The sequence below is a fragment of the Hyla sarda genome, chromosome 3 (assembly GCF_029499605.1).
Source record: "Hyla sarda isolate aHylSar1 chromosome 3, aHylSar1.hap1, whole genome shotgun sequence".
In the NCBI taxonomy this organism is placed as follows: domain Eukaryota; kingdom Metazoa; phylum Chordata; class Amphibia; order Anura; family Hylidae; genus Hyla; species Hyla sarda.
Window position 1 is genome coordinate 162,553,585 of NC_079191.1, and position 20,772 is coordinate 162,574,356.

The following is a 20,772-nucleotide window of genomic DNA, read 5'->3' on the forward strand; positions in this document are numbered from 1 at the left end:
TGAAAAAATCTGATTTAGAAAATTTTTTTAAAAATTGGAAAATTGCTGCTGAACTTTGAAACCCTCTGATGTCTTCAAAAAGTAAAAACATGTAAACTTTATGATGCAAATATAAAGTAGACATATTGTATATGTGAATCAATATTTAATGTATTTGAAATGTCTATTTTCCTTACAAGCAGAGAGTTTCAAAGTTAGAAAAATGCTACATTTTCTATATTTTCATGACATTTTGGGATTTGTCACCAAGAAAGGATGCAAGTAACGACATATGTCACAAAAAAACAATCTCGGAATCAAAATAATCGGTAAAAAAGAGTTATCAATGCATAAAGTGACAGTGGTCAGAATTGCAAAAAGAGCTCAGTCCTTAACCCCTTTCCGACCTATGACATACAGGTACGTCATGAACATTTTTGCCGCTACTCGCGGCATCCCGCAGCGCCCGGTAAGATGGTGGCTATCACTGATAGCCAGCCATCTTACCATGCGACCACGGGGGGTTTCATCCCCACCCCCCCAGCGATCGCTGCTATAAGCTGATCAAATCTGACTAGCTGATAGCAGCGCGGTGTGCCAGTCCCGATCACGGGGATCGGGACACACACCGCTCTGCTAAGTGTCCCTGACCCGTCCCCCGGCGTCACTTACCCGTCCATGCGGCGTCCCGAGCGGTCCCGGCGCGAGCGGCGTCCTCCAGGCGCTCCCGGCGGTGGTGCGTCCCTGCGGTGAGTTTCCGGCAGCAGTGCGGCATCTTCATTGGCAGCAGTGAGATCGCCGTGAAGCGATCTCACTGCTGCCTCTGGGAGTTTCAAAACTGCAACTCCCAGCATGCCCAGACAGCCTTTGGCTTTCTGGGCATGCTGGGAGTTGTAGTTTTGCAACATCTGGAGGTCCACAGTTTGGAGACCACTGTATAATGGTCTCCAATCTGTGCTCTTCCAGATGTTGCAACACTACAAATCTCAGCATGCTCAGTCTGTCCAGGCATGCTGGGAGTTGTAGTTCTCTAACATCTGGAAGAGCACAGATTGGAGACCATTATACAATGGTCTCCCAACTGTGGACCTCCAGATGTTGCAAAACTACAACTCTCAGCATGCCCAGACTGCCCAAGCATGCTGGAAGTTGTAGTTCGGCAACATCTGATCCTTCATATATTGCCGAACTACAACTTCCAGCATGCCTGGGCAGTCTGGGCATGCTGGGAGTTGTAGTTTTGCAACAACTGGAGGCACACTAGTTGAGAAACATTGTCCGTTTCCTACCTCAGTGCCTCCAGCTGTTGCAATTGTTGCAAAACTATAACTCCCAGCATGCACTGACAGACCATGCATGCTGGGAGTTGTAGTTTTGCAACAGCTGGAGGCACACTGGTTTGGAAACACTAAGTTTGGTTGCAAAACACTTGAAAGTTTATTACTTAACTTAGTGTTTCCAAACCAGTGTGCCTCCAGCTGTTGCAAAACTACAACTCCCAGCATGCACGGACAGCCAAAGGGCATACTCGGAGTTTGCAACAGCTGGATGTTTGCCCCCTCCCCCCAATGTGAATGTACAGGGTACACTTACATGGGCGGAGGTTTACAGTGAGTGCTGCAGGTTTGAGATGGCGCAAATTTTGCGCTGCAGCTCAAACTTCCAGCGGCAAACTTGCTGTGAACCTCTGCCCATGTGACTGTACCCTAAAAACACTACACTACACTAACACTAACCTAAAATAAAAAGTAAAAAACACTACATATACACATACCCCTACACAGCCCCCCTCCCCAAAAAAAATGAAAAACGTCTGGTACGCTACTGTTTCCAAAACGGAGCCTCCAGCTGTTGCAAAATAACAACTCCCAGTATTACCGGACAGCCATTGACTGTCCAGGCATGCTGGGAGTTTTGCAACAGCTGGAGGCACCCTGTTTGAGAATCATTGGCATAGAATACCCCTATGTCCACCCCTTTGCAAATCCCTAATTTAGGCCTCAAATGCGCATGGCGCTCTCTCACTTTGGAGCCCTGTCGTATTTCAGGGCAACAGTTTTGGGACACATATGGGGTATCTCCATACTCGGGAGAAATTGCCTTACAAATTTTCGGGGGCTTTTTCTTCTTTAACCCCTTATGAAAAGGTGAAGTTGGGGTCTACACCAGCATGTTAGTGTAAAAAAATTAATTTTTTACACTGACATGCTGGTGTTGCCCTATACTTTTCATTTTCACAAGAGGTAAAAGGGAAAAAAGATTTCTCCCGACTACAGAGATACCCCATATGTGGGCGCAAAGTGCTCTGGGGGCGCACAACAAGGCCCAGAAGGGAGAGTGCGCCATGTACATTTGAGGTGATTTGCACAGGGGTGGCTGATTGTTACAGCAGTTCTGACAAACGCAAAACAATAAATATCCATATGGGACCCCATTTTGGAAACTACACCCCTCACGGAATGTAATAAGGGGTGCAGTGAGAATTTACACCCCACTGGCGTATGACAGATTTTTGGAACAGTGGTCTGTGAAAATGAAAAATAAAATTTTTCATTTGCACAGTCCACTGTTTCAAATATCTGTCAAACGCCAGTGGGGTGTACATGCTCACTGCACCCCTTATTAAATTCCATGAGGGGTGTAGTTTCCAAAATGGGGTCACATGTGGGGGGGTCCACTGTTCTGGCACCATAGGGGCTTCCTAAATGGGACATGCCCCCCAAAAACCCTTTCAGAAAGACTCACTCTCCAAAATCCCATTGTCGCTCCTTCCCTTCTGAGCCCTCTACTGCGCCCGCCGAACACTTGACATACACATATGAGGTATTTCCTTACTCGAGAGAAATTGGGTTACAAATTTTAGGGTGATTTCTCTCCTTTTACCCCTTGTAAAAATTCAAAAATTGGGTCTACAAGAACATGCGAGTGTAAAAAATGAAGATTTAGAATTTTCTCCTTCACTTTGCTGCTATTCCTGTGAAACACCTAAAGGGTTAAAACACTTACTGAATGTCATTTTGAATACTTTGGGGGGTGAAGTTTTTATAATGGGGTCATTTCTGGGGTATTTCTAATATGAAGACCCTTAAAATCCACTTCCAACCTGAACTGGGCCCTGAAAAAGTACGATTTTGAAAATCTTGAGAAAAATTGGAAAATTGCTGCGGAACTTTGAAGCCCTCTGGTGTCCTCCAAAAGTAAAAACTTGTCAATTTTTTGATGCAAACATAAAGTAAACATATTGTATATGGGAATCAATATGTAATTTATTTGGAATATCCATTTTCCTTTCAAGCAGACACTTTCAAAGTTAGAAAAATGCAAAATTTTCTAAATTTTCATGAAATGTTTAGATTTTTTACCAAGAAAGGATGCAAATATCAGTGAAATTTTACCAATAACATAAAGTAGAATATGTCACGAAAAAACAATCTCGGAATCAGAATGATAACTAAAAGCATTCCAGAGTTATTAATGCTTAAAGTGACAGTGGTCAGATTTTCAAAAAATGCCCAGGTCCTAAAGGTGAAAATGGTCTGGGTCATGAAGGGGTTAAGGTGAAAAAGGGCTCAGTCCTTAAGGGGTTAAATCACACGGCCAATGTCGTAGGCGTAAAAAAAAACTTCAGAATTGCTTATTTTTGGTCATTTCATTTACCAGAAAATGTTTAAATAACAATCAAAAGTCCCATCAAGACATAAAAGGTACCGATAAAAACTGGAGTTCATGGTAACAAAAAAATTGCCTCTGATACAGTTTGCTACGTATGTGTGAAAATAAAAGAGTTATGGCGGTCGTAAGAGGAAAATTTTAAGCAAACTAATTTTCTTACAAAAAGATATAGAGGGAGATTTATCAAGGGATTTAGAGGGTTTTCATTTTTGCTTACACAAGTCACACAAAAAGTTGCACGTCAAACCTAGCTTTAATACTTACCTTTGACAGCATTGTAAAAAAGTTGCACAAAAGGTGGCTACTTTCACACTACAAAATGACTCAGTTTTAAAGATCCGTACGAAGTTTCCGTCTGAAAATCAGCTAAAAATGGCAGTTACAAAATTCTATACGTCCGTTAGAAAATCCCATTATAGTCTATGGGATTTTTCTAATAGCCGTTTTAATCCGTTATAGCCCGTTATCAATAATGGCCGTTATTTTGTGACGGAAGATAGTAACGGGAGAAATAGTGCATGCACTATTTCTCCCGTTTCTATCTTCCGTCACAAACAAACGGATGTTATTAATAACGGGCTATAACGGGTTAAAACGGCTATTAGAAAAATTCCATAGACTATAATAGTATAAAAATTATAACCCACATGGCGTTTTTCTCTGAATTTTTCTTTCACTCCCATAGACTTCTTTGGAAGGAAAACACCAAGATTTTCCTGAAAAATGCCAAAGTCTCAACAAGAGGTTGTTTTTTTTAAACTGCCAAAGAATCCAAAAACGCCAAAAGGATTAAAAAAAGCCAAACAGAAAAACGCCAAGTAGATATCGCATTTTGCAGTTAACTATTGACTTACAACTAACATCTGACTGCAACGTTTTTTCACAAAAAAAATAAAAATGCCATGCAGTAGAATGGGCATTTTTATTGGCGTTTTTGCCCAAAAAAACAAGTGGAAACCTAGCCTAAAGGTCCCTCCTAATTATCATAATTATTTTTTAAGAAGTAAAATAAAACAAATCCTATATGAATTGGCTATCATTTTAATCGTATGAACTCACAGAATAAAGACAATGGTGTTTATGTACTAAGAGTGGAGTGTAGTTTTCTTTGTGGGTTTTGATTCCCGACAGGTATTTTCCCAAGATATTTACTAATGTTTCCCTACATTTTGCACTTTTCCCTACATTTTGCTTTTTTACAACTGTTCCGATATATTGGGGTTTTCCCAGCTCAAATCCATCACATTTTCTGTAGAAATCTTAGTAAATATGTTGGGATTTTTCGAAACTGTCGAGGACACGCCCCTTTTGTTACGACCTCGCCCCCTTCCTCTAATGGCCAAGCCCCCTTTTCAAGTTTTCCTTGTAAAATGGAGGGTTTGGCCTTTTTGGTCGCAAATTGTGCAAACACGAGAAAACTGAGTCGGGATCACGTTAGTAAACCCCAATGTTTTATTTTTACCGAGAAGAGTATTTTGTAGAAACAGAAGGCTCCAAAAGTTACAAAATGACAGTTTTTTTTTAATTTCACCATAAAAATGTATATATGATGTTTCACCATAGCTTTTGTGGTAAAATAAGTGATGTCATTTCAAACCACAAATGGTGGCACAAAAATCAATCGCTCATGTGGGTCTATAGGTAGAAAATTAAAAGCATTTTGATTGTTAGAAGGCAAGGATGAAAAAAGCTCTATTTTTTATGCAAGCCCTAGGTTTGACTTGCAGGATAGGCACAGCAAGGTCTGATTTATTAGGAGGCCGTAGCCTCTAAATTAAACATCCGAATGCTATGGCTGTTGGAACCATATGTAACACCACTCTTAGTAAATTCCCTCCACTGATGTTTTAAAACCCTAAGGTGGCTGCATAGGTAAAGGGGTGGGGGTGGGGACTTTATATGAACAGTGAATTCAGTAATTCATATGAATTCAGTAATCGAAATACTTTTATAAATAGACTTTTGAACTGTTTTATAGGGTTCAACACTGCAAAAGGAGACTTAGTTCGTTCCATTCTCTATTCAAAACCATTGAATTTTAAACTTCACAGAGAGGTGTTGAAAGTCCTCATTGGATTAATGGTGCTTTCTGTTATTGGAGTTATTTATACAATTGTGATTTCTTCAATCAACGGAGTAAGTTGTTTCCCTATTTAATTATGACCTCTATTAAGAGATCTACCTAAGCATGTTTAGAAAATCTATATAGATTGCATAACTAAATGTTTTCCCCTTTCCTGTGAAATTTCAAAGCAGAATTTCTGGTGCAGCAGAAACCTATTGACGGCAATGGGATTCCGCTGCACAGTGCACATAACGGAATGTTAGCGGATATTCCACATTGCTATCTATGAGGGCAGCAATTTCTGCATGGTGTTAGGTACCCACAGTTGGTGCGGGGCGTATCTCTGGACGGATTTTTTCCAGCTGGAAATTCTGTAGTGTGAACCTAGTGTTACTGCACCTTTTGCATCATTTATAGTAATACATTATTTTACAATGATTAATAAAGGATAAAAAAAATAATAATTTACATCAATTACCTCCTGGTGCCCTGGTACTGAACCAGGTCATACATTTGCGTCTTATACACAATAGCTGTGCTTGCTTCATGCTATCAGCAGCCAGGAACCCACTGATAATGGCTGACATTAGCGATTACGCTGATGTCTTCCATTAACCCATCAGATGCTTTGATCAGTACTGATCTCAGGATCTGCGACAATGCGGCAGTTCTAATGGCTGATTGTATCGCCTGCAGCATGGCCATGTGGAAACGTTCTGTCCCCTCACCTGCCTCCGCCCCTTTCCCGAGGTCTTTTTCTATTGGTCTGCATTCCAGATTAGAAGCATATCCCCATAGAAAACCTCTCCTGCTCTGGACAGTTCCTGACATGGACAGAGGTGTCAGCAGGGAGCACTGTATTCAGACTGGAAAGATCTTCACAAATTCCTCTGTAGTATATATGTAGGATACAGCATCTGATAAGTACTGAAAAGGTATAGATTTTTAAATGGAAGTAATTTACAAATCTGCTTAACTTTCTGGCACCAATTGATTTGAAAAACATTTTTTTTTCCACGGAGTTTCCCTTTAAAGTGTACATGCCATTATAAAAACTTTTCGACCTGTCAAAGGTTTTTTGCTCTTGTCCCAACCAATCAGTAGAACAAGCTGGGAAAATTGTGTCCTGGTTCTGTATCTATGTAAGCGAAACAGCCCAGTAGACTTACATTATATAACTTTCTTAGTCATGTGACACACCGGGAAAGAATGTTCTAAGTGCACACTTCTCCCAGTTTCTTCTGCTAATCAGTTGGGGGCCTGATTAAAACCTCTCATATGTCCCTACATCAAAAGTTTTTATTGGTATATGAAGTTAACCTTAGGAATATTAAGTTTTTTTTCTGTAATTTTGGTTTACCTTAACCATTAAACTATCCCAATCATGTCAATGGGATTTTTTTGACCATCCTGCAGCACCAGTTTTGTCCCATCATGATAGACAGCCGTTATTTTTGGCGGCACAAAAGATGGTGCATGCAGTAATTTTTGTCCCATCAAAAAGAAAGGTGGAATAACGGATGTAAAAATGTTAACATTGAAGTCTATGGGTGATGGATGTTCACAATTGACATCCGTTAGTGCCCGTTATTTTAACGTCCATTATGATCCTTTATTTGTACTGCGCATGCTCAGAACATGGAAATAAAATAACTGACATAAAATAATGGACTATAACGGATTATATAACGGGGGACAATGGATGGAACATGTCTGTTATTTTGACAGAATGCCCGTTATCATCCGTTATGTTTAGTTATTTTGTCTATTTTTTCATGACCTCTTTCAGAAGAAAAACGGATATTAAAATGCAGGAACATGATGGTAGTGTGAAAGAAGCCTAAATTGTAAAAAGGCTAAAATGAATATGATCAAGATGTTAACAAGATGACGCAATAAGATAACATATTAATAGTCTGATGAAGACACCAATACACTGTTGAATGCATTGACTTTCTAATTAAATAAAGACTAAATCACCATATTCCCTGATCTTTGTAGTCATATTTCCAGTTTCCTCATTTACAAATAGCACAGTAATATTTATTTTGACAATTGATGATGCACATTAGTTTTGTTTATGATATTTTGCACTATTACTTTTCTTTTCTCCACATACATTTTATAGGCTACAGCAAGGGATTTGATAATAATGGCTCTGATCATGGGCACTGTTGCAGTTCCTGTCTCTTTACCTCCAGCTTTGACCATCTGCACCCTTTACTCACAAACTCGCTTAAAAAAGCAGGGGATATTTTGCTTCAGTCCTCAACGGATTGTTATGTGTGGACAGTTGAACCTTTTCTGTTTTGACAAAGTAAGTGGTTGTTGCTTTTTTTATTTATTTTTTATATCTAGTTAAAGAATATTGACTTTGTAGAAGGGGTGTACCACTTGAGACCCTGTCTATTAGCTAGAATTTTGTAAGAGCAGCTCCCCTTTTGGTAAATAGGGATTGCCCTTTCGCTATAGAAAGAAGAAATGATAATCCAGCACTTGGGAAAATTGCAGCATTATTTTCATATCCTCTTTAAAATTGCCCTTTCACTACATGTTCCCACTAAGGCTATATTCACACAGGGGAATTTCCAAGTGGAATTGTACTCAGCTTGGAAATTCCCATTGATTTAAATAGGATTCTGCAGCACCGTACACATGGCGGGTTTTAAACAGCAAATGTTTCTGTCACTGAAATCCTGATTTCGATGTTCGCATTCATTGATTGTTTCTTTGGATTCCGTTCAGAAATGCATTAGATACATTCATGGAACAAAATAACATTAATGCTTATGAAGAAATATAAAATCCCATCCCTTCCCCAATATCGCGCCACACCCTTACCCCTTAATTCCCTGGTTGAACTTGATGGACATATGTCTTTTTTCGACCGTACTAACTATGTAACTATGTAACTATGTAACTATGCTGTTTATGAAGATGGCACATTTCCGAGTGGTCCTATCACCGCTAGAACTTGCAAATGTGCGGAATGTCCGCCCATATTTTCCAGGGGGACATTCCACGCATTTTATGTTGTGTGAAGATAGTCTAAAACAAAAATGTATAGTCAGACGTGACTTCTCTGCTGAAAACAGCTAACTGCTGGGCTAAGAGAAGTCGTAACATGATGGATCAGTTGATCGTTTGCCACAGTTTTGTCTGAAAATGATCGTCTTTATGAAACAGTCTTGTAAGGTTCTGTCCATACTACCATTGTGGCTTCCATTAAACTGACCCAGGTGACATAATATATAATGGAGTCTGTCGTGATCTGCAGGGCCGGCTTTGCCTATAGGCAAAATAGGCAGCCACCTAGAGTGCACTCTTGATGGGGGTGCCACTTTGCCCGCAGCAGTAAAATTTGCCAGCATCTGAAGCACCCAACCATCCAGCAAAACCCTGCCAAAACCCCTGATTGATTACATGAGGAGGAGATTTGTTACAGTGTGTCACCCCAATAGAAAGAAGATTACACGAGTAGAGGGTTGTTACAGTGTGTCACCCTAGTAGTAAGGTGATTAGAGAAGGAGGAGGTTTGCTACAGTGTGTCACCCCAGTAGTAAGGAGATTGCATGAGGAAAAGGTTTGTTACAGTGTGCCACCCCAGTAGTAAGGAGATTACACGAGGAAAAGGTTTGTTATAGTGTGTCACCCCAGTAGTAAGGAGATTACATGAGGAGAAAGTGTGTTACAGTGTGTCACCACAGTATTAAGGTTGGGCATGTCAAACGGGGGAGCTAATGGGCGGGGTCAAGGGGATGCAAAATTGGCTTTTGCTTAGGGTGGCAAAAATCCTTGCACTGGGCCTGATGATCTGTCACAGTGTTACTTATTTTATTAGGAGCATTAGCACTGGATGGAATCTATGGCAGAAGCTTCTGATAGAACCTTAGGCAGAAATGTGAATACAGCCTTAAAATTGTTAAAATATGTCATTTGTCTAACTCATATCTGCTAAATATGATTTAAAAAAAATGTTAACTGTGAATAGGAAATTGTTAATGATAAGCATATGTTATTGTTACTTAAAAGACTAGTGTATTTTTGCTCAGACAGGTACATTAACAGAAGATGGCTTAGATTTGTGGGGCATTGTTCCTTCAGAAGGGAACAGGTAGGTTAAAGTTAATCTGTTCCTATGTCCGAAAAATATTACATTGGTGGACAATATAAAAACTTTGTAATAAATTATTTGTTAGTAAAAAGCTTACTAAATGTTTTAAATTATTTAAATATCATTGTTATTTTGAAAGTTAATTTCTAATTTTAAATGTTTTTATTAAGTTTACAATAGAATAAACATACATTTGTACAATCTTGGTGCAAAAACACACAAAGGCGTAAGAATGGTTTACTTAGGTGTTAAAGGGGTACTCTGGTGGAAAACTTTTTTTTTTAAGTTAAACAGATTTGTAAATTACTTCTATTAAAAAAATCTTAATCCTTCCAGTACTTATTAGCTGCTGAATATTCTTTTCTTTTTGGAACACAGAGCTCTCTGCTGAATCACGAGCACAGTGCTCTCTGCTGACATCTCTGTCCATTTTCCAGAGTAGAAAAAAATCTCCATAGCAAACATATGCTGCTCTGGACAGTTCCTAAAATGGACAGAGATGTCAGCACAGAGCACTGTGCTCGTGATGTCAGCAGAGAGCACTGTGTTCCAAAAAGAAAATAATTTCCTCTGTAGTATTCAGCAGCTAATAAGTATTGGAAAGATTAAGATTTTTTAATAGAAGTAACTTACAAATCTGTTCAAATTTCTGGCACCAGTTGATTTAAAAAAAAGTTTTCCACTGGAGTACCCCTTTAAAATAACAAATCAAAACCAAACAAATCTAAGTAAATAACACATGTATGAAAATAATTATTAGGGTACATTTACACTATGGAATCTCCGCTTGCAGAATTCCATCTGGCCGCTGCCAAAATATTTTGGTGGTAGGACCGTGCTGCACTGCGCCCTCACCATTGACGACTATGCAGTGCTTGGGGACTTCCGCGCAGAGAATGAACATGTTCAATTTCAGCAGCGGAATTGTCCACCAATGAAATTCCTCAGTGTGAACGGGTCTCACGGAAGACCCATTCACACTGATGTTTATGTTCACTGCACGATATTCCGTGGGAATTACGCAGTTTGAACATACCCTAAACTTGGAAAAGGGAATACACCAAAAACATTGTGTGGCACTTAAAAGGGAAGTAAAACTGTTTCAAGGTTGGTTATCTCAAATGGGGATGTAATGCTCTTAGATGGATATAGGATTTAACCCCTTAAGGACTGATCAATTTCACGTTTTTGCATTTTCGTTTTTTACTCCTTGCCTTTAAAAAATCATAACCCTTTCAATTTTGCACCTAAAATCTGTATTATGGCTTATTTTTTGTGCCACCAATTCTACTTTACAGTGACATTAAACATTTTACCAAAAAATCCACTGCGAAATGGAAAAAAAAAATAATTGTGCGACAAACTTGAAGAAAAAAATGGCATTTTGTAAATTTTTGGGGCTTACATTTTTGGGTAAAAATGACACCTTATATTTATTCTGTAGGCCCATACTGTTAAAATGATACCCTACTTGTATAGGTTTGATTTTGTATTACTTCAGAAAAAAATCATAAATACATGCAGGAAAATGTATACGTTTAAAATTGTCATATTCTGAGCCCTATAACTTTTTTATTTTTCTATGTTCAGGGTGCTATGAGGACTAATTTTTTTGCACCGTGATTCGAAGTTTTTAGTGGTACCATTTTTGTTCTGATTAGAGTTTTTGATCACTTTTTATTCACTTTTTTGTGAATCAAAAATGCGCTATTTTGGACTTTGGAATTTTTTTGCGCGTACGCCATTGAACATGCGGTTTTAAAAGCGGTATATTTTTACATTTCAACACACGGTGATGCCACATATGTTTATTTTTATTTACACTGTTTTATTTTGTTACTAGGAAATGCCAGGTGATTTAAACTTTTAATTCGGAAGGGAATACCTGAAAGGGTTAACTTTTTTTTTTACACTTTTTTTTTTTACACTTTTTTTTTGTGAGCTCATAGCTCCTATAGGGACCTATGAGCTTGCAATGGCTGATTGCATACACAGATTGTTGCCTTGCCGTTGCATGGCAACAAGCTGTGTAATCGGCAGTTGATTGCTCCAGCCTGTAACTCAGGCATGGAGCAATCAATCAGAGCCGGGACACCGACGGAAGAAGGTAGGGATCTTCTTCTCTCCGGGTAGCTGATTGGGGCATCGCGATTTTATCGCGATGACCCTGATCAACCCAACTGAGCAGCCGGGAAGCATTTACTTTCACTTTCGATGCGGCGCTCAGCTTTGAGCGCCGCATCGGAAGGGTTAATAGTGCGTGGCCGAACGATCGCGGAAGCACGCTGTTAGTCGCGGGTCCCGGCTGTGAATAGGCGCCTGGACCATTCCGTTATGATGTGGAGTCCCGTTATAGACAGGGACCGGACTTAGGACGTACTCATACGTCCTAAGTGCTTAAGGATTTAACTTTTCCAATTTTTCACATTTTCAAAAACTGAATTTTTAATGGACCAGTTCAGTTTTCAAGTGAATTTGAAGGGCCTTCATATTAGAAATATCCCATAAATTGCCACATTATAAAAACTGCACCCCTCAAAGTATTCAAAAGGACATTCCGAAAGTTTGTTAACCCTTTAGGTGTTTCACAGGAATAGCAGCAAAGTGGAGGAGAAAATTTAAAATCTTTATATTTTATACTTGCATGTTCTTGTAGACCCAGTTTTAAATTTTTTACAAGGGGCAAAAGGAGAGTAATCTTCCTAAAATTTGTAACCCGATTTCTCTCGAGCAAGGAAATACCTCATATGTGTATGTAAAGTGTTCTGTGGGTGCACTAGAGGGCTCAGAAGGGAAGGAGCAACAATGGGATTTTGGAGAGTGAGTTTTTCTGAAATGGTTTTTGGAGGGCATGTTGCATTTAGGAAGCCCCTATTTTGCCAGAACAAAACGAAAAAGAAAAAACACATGGCATACTATTTTGCAAACTGCACCCCTCATGGAATGTAACAAGGGGTACAGTCAGCCTTAACACCCCACGGGTGTTTGACTACTTTTCGTTAAATTTGGATGTGTAAATGATTATTTTATTTTTATTTTTCACTAAAATACTGGTTTTCCCACAATTTTTACATTTTAACAAGGGGTTATAGGAGAAAATGCCCCCCAAAATGTGTAACCCCATCGCTTCTGAGTATACCCCATGTGTAGACGTCAAGTGCACTGCAATGCTCAGAAGAGAAGAAGTCACATTTGGCTTTTGTCAAGCAAATTTTGCTGAAATGGTTTTTGGGGGGCATGTCGCATTTAGAAAGCCCCTATGGTGCCAGAAAAAAAAAAAAGAAAAATAGGGCATACTATTTTGGAAACTGCACCCCTCATGGAACGTAACAAGGGGTACAGTGAGCCTTAACACCCCACAGGTGTTTGACGACTTTTCGTTAAAGTTAGATGTGTAAATTATTATTATTTTTTTTTCACTAAAATGCTGGTTTCCCCCCAAATTTTACAAGAGGTAATAGGAGAAAATGCCCCCCAAAATTTGTAACCCCATCTCTTTTGAGTATGGATATACCTCATGTGTGGACATCAAGTGCTCTGATGACGCACTACAATGCTCAGAAGAGGAGTCACATTTGGCTTTTTGAAAGCAAATTTTGCTGAAATGTTTTTTTTGGGGGGCATGTCACATTTAGGAAGCCCCTATGGTGCCAGAACAGCAAAAAAAAAAAAAAAACAAGGGGTGCAGTGAGCATTTATACCCCACTCATGTTTGACAGATCTTTGGAACAGTGGGCAGTGCAAATGAAAAATTTAATTTTTCATTTTCATTGACCACTTTTCCCTAAATATGCCAGACACCTGTGGGGTATAAATGTTCACTGCACCCTTTATTACATTCTGTGAGGGGTGCACTTTACAAAAGGGGGTCACATGTGGGGGGGTCCACTGTTCTGGCACCATGGGGGCTTTGTAAACGGACATGGCCTTCAATTCCAGACACATTCTTTCTCCAAAAGCCCAATGGTGCTCCTTCTCTTCAGAGCATTCTAGTTCGCCAGCAGAGCACTTTACATTTACATATGGGTTATTTATATACTCAGAAGAAATGAGGTTACAAATTTTGGGGGACTTTTTTCCTATTACCCCTTGTAAAAATGAAAAATTTTAGATAACACCAGCACTTTAGTGGAAAAAAAAATGTCATTTTCACGTTCAATTTTAGCAAAAATTTGTCAAACCCCTGTGGGGTGTTAAGGCTCACTATACCCCTTGTTATATTCCATGAGGAGTGTAGTTTCCAAAATGTGGTCACATGTGGGTGTTTTTTTGTGTGTTTTTGTCAGAGCCACTGCAACGATCAGCAACCCCTGTGCATATCACTTCAAATGTACATGATGCGCTCTCACTTCTGAGCCTTGTTTTGTGTCCGAAGAGCATTTTACATCCACATATGGGGTATTTCTGTACTCAGGAGAAATTGTGTTACAATTTTTTTTCTCCTTTTACCTCTTGTGAAAATGAAAAGTTATTTTTTTTACAATAACATGCCCAATGTTACCTTTTCATATGGGGTAAAAGGAGAAAAAGCCCCCCAATTTTTTTTTGTCAATTTCTCCCGAGAACGGAAATACCGCATATGTGGCCCTAAAATGTTGTCTTGAAATACGACAGAGCTCCAAAGTGAGAGAGCAGGGATTTGCATGGTGGGCATAGGGATATTCTATGCCAGTGATTCCCAAATAGGGTGCCTCCAGCTGTTACAAAACTCCCAGCATGCCTGGACAGTCAATGGCTGTCCGGCAATACTGGGAGTTGTTGTTTTAGAACAGCTGGAGGCTCCATTTTGGAAACAATGCCGTACCAGATGTTTTACATTTTTATTGGGGGGGGGGGGGGGTAGTGGACTTTGTAGGGGTATGTGTATATGTAGTGTTTTACTTTTTATTTTGTGTAGTGTTTTTAGGGTACATTAACACAGGCAGAGTTTCACAGCGAGTTTCCTGCTGGGAGTTTGAGTGTCAGCGGAAAATTTGCTGCATCTCAAACTTACAGCGAGAAACTCACTGTAAACCCCCGCCCGTGTGAATATACCCTGTACATTCACATGGGGGCAAACCTCCAGCTGTTGCAAAACTACAATTGCCAGCATACCCTTTGGCTGTCCGTTCATGCTGGTGGTTGTAGTTATGCAACAGCTGGAGGCACACTGGTTGCAAAGCACAGAGTTTGTTACTTAACCGAGTGTTTCCCAACCAGTGTGCCTCAAGCTGTTGCAAAACTACAACTCCCAGCATGCATGGTCTGTCAGTGAATGCTGGGATTTATAGTTTTGCAACAGCTGGAGGCACACAGGTTGGGAAACAATGAGTTAGGAAACAGACAATGTTTCCCAACCAGTGTGCCTCCAGTTGTAGTTATGCAAAATTTGGAGGAGAACAGTTTGGAGACCACTGTGTAATGGTGTCTAAACTGTAGCCCTCGAGATGTTGGAAAACTTCAACTCCAAGCATGCCCAGACTGCTTAGGCATGCTGGAAGTTGTAGGTCAGCAACATCTGAAGGGCCAGATGTTGCTGGACAGTTTTGGCATGCTTTGAATTGTAGTTTTGCAACATCTGGAGGGCTACAGTTTGATACCAATGTATAGTGGTCTCCAAACTGTGCCTTTCCAGATGTTGCAAAACTACAACTCTTAGCATGCTGAGACTGTCCAGGCATGCTGGGAGTTGAAGTTCTGCAACATCTGAAGGGCCAAATGTTACAGAACTACAACTCCCAGCATGCCTGGACTGTCTGGACTTGCTGGGAGTTGTAGTTTTCCAACATCTGGAAGGACACCGTTTGGAGACCACTGCACAGTGGTCTCCAAACTGTGGCCCTCCAGATGTTACAAAACTACAACTTTTAGCATGACCAGACAACCAAAGGCTGTCTGGGCATGCTGGGAGTTATAGTTTTCAAACTCCTAGAAGCAGCAGTGAAGATAATTTTACCGTGATCTTCACTGCTGCATCTGACACTGCGGCTTCCTCCACTTTCCTGCTGATCCTCCCCTGCTCCAATTACGGGTCCCTGATCATCGGTCCTCACGTGCTCAAGGTATCTGCCGCCGATCCCTGCATCACCACTGTACATGCCGCCAGGCACAGGATGGCTGCTGAATGACTTCAGAAGGCATCCCGGTCCGGTCCCAACCCAGGGCACGACAGGGACCCAGATTCCCACGGGCGTGCAGGTACATCCTGGGTCCTTAAGTACCAAGGAGCATGGGCGTACCCATACACCCTTGTTCCTTAAGGGGTTAAAGAAAACCAGAAACTACCTATTTTTTTTAGCATACTTCTTGCTATAGATTACATGAATCTGTTGTCTATCAGTTTTCAGGAAGCAGTGTCTTTTGTTCCTGGCTGGACTTTAGCATGGAGTCCTTTGATTGGAGCAATGGCCAGCTGTCATTCATTGGTTCTAATGGATGGAAAATTACATGGAGATCCACTAGACATCAAGATGTTTGAAGGAACAGGCTGGGTAATATCTAACCATATTTTGTCAATATTTTGTGCAATGGAATTCTTTGTTTCAGACAAACATAAAGTACATTAAAAATAATGTAAGGTAGAAATCAGCTGGCACTACCTCTCCACACAGTCCCTCTGTGACTCCTTCAGTGCATGGGTCCTGAACCTCCGGCTTATTGTTAACAGGCTTACGGTGCTCTGTACCAAATAGGATACAGTCCCATAAATTAAAAGGTAAATAAAGTCAGCGTGGAGGCACTCGATTTAGTCTGTAGTGTTTATTCAGCACAGGTGAAATGCACGGCCATGAATTTGACCTGTGCTGAATAAGTTCTACAGACTGAATTGAGTGCCTCCACGCTGCCTTTCTTTGTCTTATAATAAAGTACATTAACCTAACAAATTTCCTATGTCATATTTAGAGATGCCAATCAGAAGCCAGTATATGATGTCCGAGCCACTATAAAAGCCTATTTATATCATCCATTTATCAGATGCAAGCAATTCCAAGACTGCTTTTGTGTGACATTGTACTTTATATTAGTGGTAAATTTTGGTTAAAGGGTACCTCTCATGAAAAAAACTTTTGATATATTATAGATTAATGTATGCAGAATAACTTTACAATTGCATGTTATTAAAAAATATTCTTCTTTCTATTTAAATTTTCACTTTGAAAAAATGACCACTAGGGGTCTCCCTACCAGTCCTGGCCGCAAGCATTTCAGACTCATGCTGGAGTCCTAAACACTCCGAGCTGCCAGTCTGCTTTGTTCACAAAGGAGAACACTCAGAGCTGCCAGCCTGCTTTGTTCACAGCCTGTTTGGCTGTGAACAAAGCAGGCTGGCAGCTCTGAGTGTTTAGGACTCCAGCATGAGTCAGAAATGCTTGCTGACAGGACTGATCGGGAAAAATACAATAGAAAGAAGCATATTTTTCATTAACATGCTATTGGAAACTTATTCAACATTCATTAATCTAAAATATATCAAAACTTTATTTGATGAGAGGTACCTTTTAATATATTCAGTGTTTTTGTAAAAAATCCCAAAATTTGGTGACTAAATGTAAAAATTAAAATGTTTCTAGATTTTTTATTTTCTGCTTGTACAAAGAATAGGCATGCATCCACAATATGTTTACTCTGTGTTGCTATAATTTACTAAACATCCTTTTACTTTTTATGCATGTTAGAAGGTTCCTAATTTTAGCAATAAATTTCCCAATTTTTTTTTATCATTGTTTACTTTATATTTATGGATTTATTAATTTAAAAAAATGTAGTTTTAGTAATTTTTTTTTAATTTTTACTGTATGCACCATGTGATGACATAGTAATTTTATTCTGCAGGTCAGTACGATTATAGTGATACTTCATTCATAAACCTTTTTTAATGGTTTATTATATTTACACTATAAAATGTGGGGCTTTTTTTTTTTAACAAAAAAAAAAATATTTATTTGTTCATCACCATATTTTGAGAGCCAAATTTGTTTTTAAAATTTTTTACCAGCACAGTTGTGTGAGGACTTTTTGTTTGTAGGGACTATTTTGGGTATATCATATATATATATATATATATATATATATATATATATATATATATATATATATATATATTTTTTTTTTTTTTATATATTTATTTTCATAACTTATTTATTATTATTTATTTAAAAAATATTTCACATATTTATCTTACTTTACTGTGTGATCTCCTGATTGCATTGTATTATGCATTGTATTATGCCTGTGCCTACCAGAGTTACACTGAGAGGCATAGCATAGCAGAACAGAGATGAAAAATATCAAAGAAAAAACTTAGCTTACCACCAGTCTGGATTTAGGTGTGTCTTTGTGGCACAAGGAGGTATTCTGGAGCATGGACAGCAATTGGCCGCTTCCCATGCAGATAGCAGAAGAAGAAAAAATTGTGTAAGGCTGGAACTCCTCTGTGTTTTTTTTTTTTTACAAAAACGCCATAAAAAACACAAATTTTCCTGCACTGCGTTTTTTCAGCGAAAAAACGCCGCGTCCAGAAGTTAGCTGCAAGTCAATAGAAAACTGCAAAATGCCAGATTCACTTGGCGTTTTTCAGTTTGGTGTTTTTTTTTTTTTTATCCTTTTTCAAAACGCCCGACAAAACCTAGTTTGGCGTTTTTTGCCCTGAAATTGTGGCGTTTTCCTCCCATAGAAGTCTATGGGAAAGCAAAAAACGCCAAGGAAAACACCATGTTGGTTTTAAATTTTGCGTTTTTGCAGGCAGTTTTTATTCTTTTTTTTTACCTTAGCGATCCAAAAAAAATGATATAGATACCTTTTTTATTAAAATTTCGTAGGGTACCATAAAAATAATAATAAAAAAGATACAGTAGCGATTGAAAAAATTGTCTCTAACGAAATTAATCTTTTTTATTATGAAATGTTTATACATTTTTAAACAGGGATCCATTTATGTGAGAGGGTAAAGCACTAAAAATGTAGCCAACAATAATAAAAATGTAGTGTGTGTGTTTTTCATTTTTTTAAAAACATTTTTTAGGTAGTACTACTACTCCCAGCATGGAACACACTGTTCCATGATGGGAGTAGTAGTACCTGTACTAATTGACAGATCGCCAGGGTTCCTTGCGATCCTCCTGTATAATGTATAGATGCGGCGGCCGCTCTTCTCTGGTCCCCCGCACTGACGTATATATACACCTATTCATATTTCCCACAGAGAGCTGTGATTGGCCAGATGGTTCCAGCCAATCACAGCTCTCTGTGGGAAATAGGAATATGTGTATATATACGGCCATGCAGGGGACCATAGGAGAGCGGCCGCTGAATCTATACATTATACAGAAGGATCACAGCGGGTGTCAGGAGTGATACCCGCAGTGATCTTTCCTTAACTACAAGTACTACTACTCCCAACATGGAGTACACTGTGCTCCATGCTGGGAGCTGTAGTACCTGCATTAATAGACAGATCGCAGCGGGTGTCAGAAGTTACACTCACTGCGATCTGTCTATTAATGCAGGTACTACAGCTCTCAGCATGGAGCAGAGTGTGATCCATGTTGGGAGTAGTAGTGCCTGCTTAAGGACACATCACAGTGGATGTCACTACTGACACCCGCTGTGATCGTCCTGTCCATAGCAGATATGGAGCGGCTGTATACAGTGCTCGCATCCCTGCTCTGCATTGTACTCCGTGCCGGCCACTCATACATTCATCTTTTCCTCAGAGCTGTGATTGGCTGCAACCATCCGGCCAATCACAGCTTTGGGCTGAAAATATGAACGGCCAGTGATGAGAATAGAGCATAGATGTTGTTACGCCGAGCGCTCCGGGTCCCTGATCCTCCCCGGAGCGCTCGCGGCGTTCTTCTCCCTGCAGCGCCCCGGTCAGACCCGCTGACCGGGACGCTGCACTGACACTGCCGGCGGGGATGCGATCTGCATAGCGGGACGCGCCCGCTCGCGGGTCGCATCCCAATCTACTCACCTGTCCAGTTCTTCGGCTGTCACGTCCTGGCGTGCGCGGCTCCGCTCTCTAGGGCGCGCGCCGGCTCTCTAAGATTTGAAGATTTTAATCCTGACAGTAGATCCGGCCATGAATCCCGCTGAGGTGCCACTGCCAAGTCTCGCTGACCTCGCCACCGTGGTCGCCCAACAAGGACAACAGCTGTCACAGTTGTCCACCATGCTACAGCAGCTTCTGCCTCTACAGCAGCAACCATCTCCTCCGCCTGCTCCTGCTTCTCCTCCGCAGCAAGTTTCCACTTCCAAACTCCGCTTGTCCTGACAAGTTCGATGGGAACTCTAAATTGTGCTGTGGGTTCCTGTCCCAATGTTCTTTGCACTTAGAGATGATGTCGGACCAATTCCCCACTGAACGGTCTAAGGTGGCTTTCGTGGTCAGTCTCCTGTCTGGAAAGGCCTTGGCACGGGCCACACCGCTCTGGGACCGCAACGATCCTGCCACTGCTACAATCCAGTCCTTCTTCGCTGAAGTTCGTAGTGTCTTCGAGGAGCCAGCCCGGGCCTCCTCTGCCGAGACTGCTTTGCTGAACCTAGTCCAAGGAAGTTCTTCCGTAGGCGAATACGCCATCCAGTTTTGTACCCTCGCCTCAGAGCTAGCCTGGAATAATGGGGTCCTCTGCGCGATCTGCAAGAAAGGCTTATCCAGCAACATCAAAGATGTACTGGCCGCACGAGAAATTCCTGCTAACCTGTCTGAACTTATCCATTTGGCCACCCGCATCGACATGCGTTTTTCTGAAAGACACCAGGAGCTCCGCCAGGAAAAGGACCTTGATCTTTGGGCACCTCTCTCCCAGAATCCTTTGCAATATACCCCTGTGCCTCCCGCCGAGGAGGCTATGCAAGTTGATCGGTCTCGCATGACCCATGAAGAGAGGTCTCGTCGCAGAGATGGAAATTTATGCCTGTACTGCGCTAGTACCGAACATTTCCTAGTGGACTGCCCTATTCA

The 20,772-nt window shown here is 40.5% G+C and overlaps 1 protein-coding gene across 1 annotated transcript in view; it reads left to right on the forward strand.

Annotated features, from left to right (window-relative positions):
• LOC130361842 (probable cation-transporting ATPase 13A5) overlaps positions 1-20,772 on the forward strand; it is a 218,814-nt gene that overhangs the window by 94,623 nt on the left and 103,419 nt on the right. Inside the window, exons 12-15 of the mRNA XM_056565409.1 lie at positions 5,630-5,787; positions 7,845-8,033; positions 9,769-9,830; positions 16,150-16,300. Coding sequence (XP_056421384.1) covers positions 5,630-5,787; positions 7,845-8,033; positions 9,769-9,830; positions 16,150-16,300 — 560 coding nt within the window. The remainder of the gene's footprint in view (positions 1-5,629; positions 5,788-7,844; positions 8,034-9,768; positions 9,831-16,149; positions 16,301-20,772) is intronic.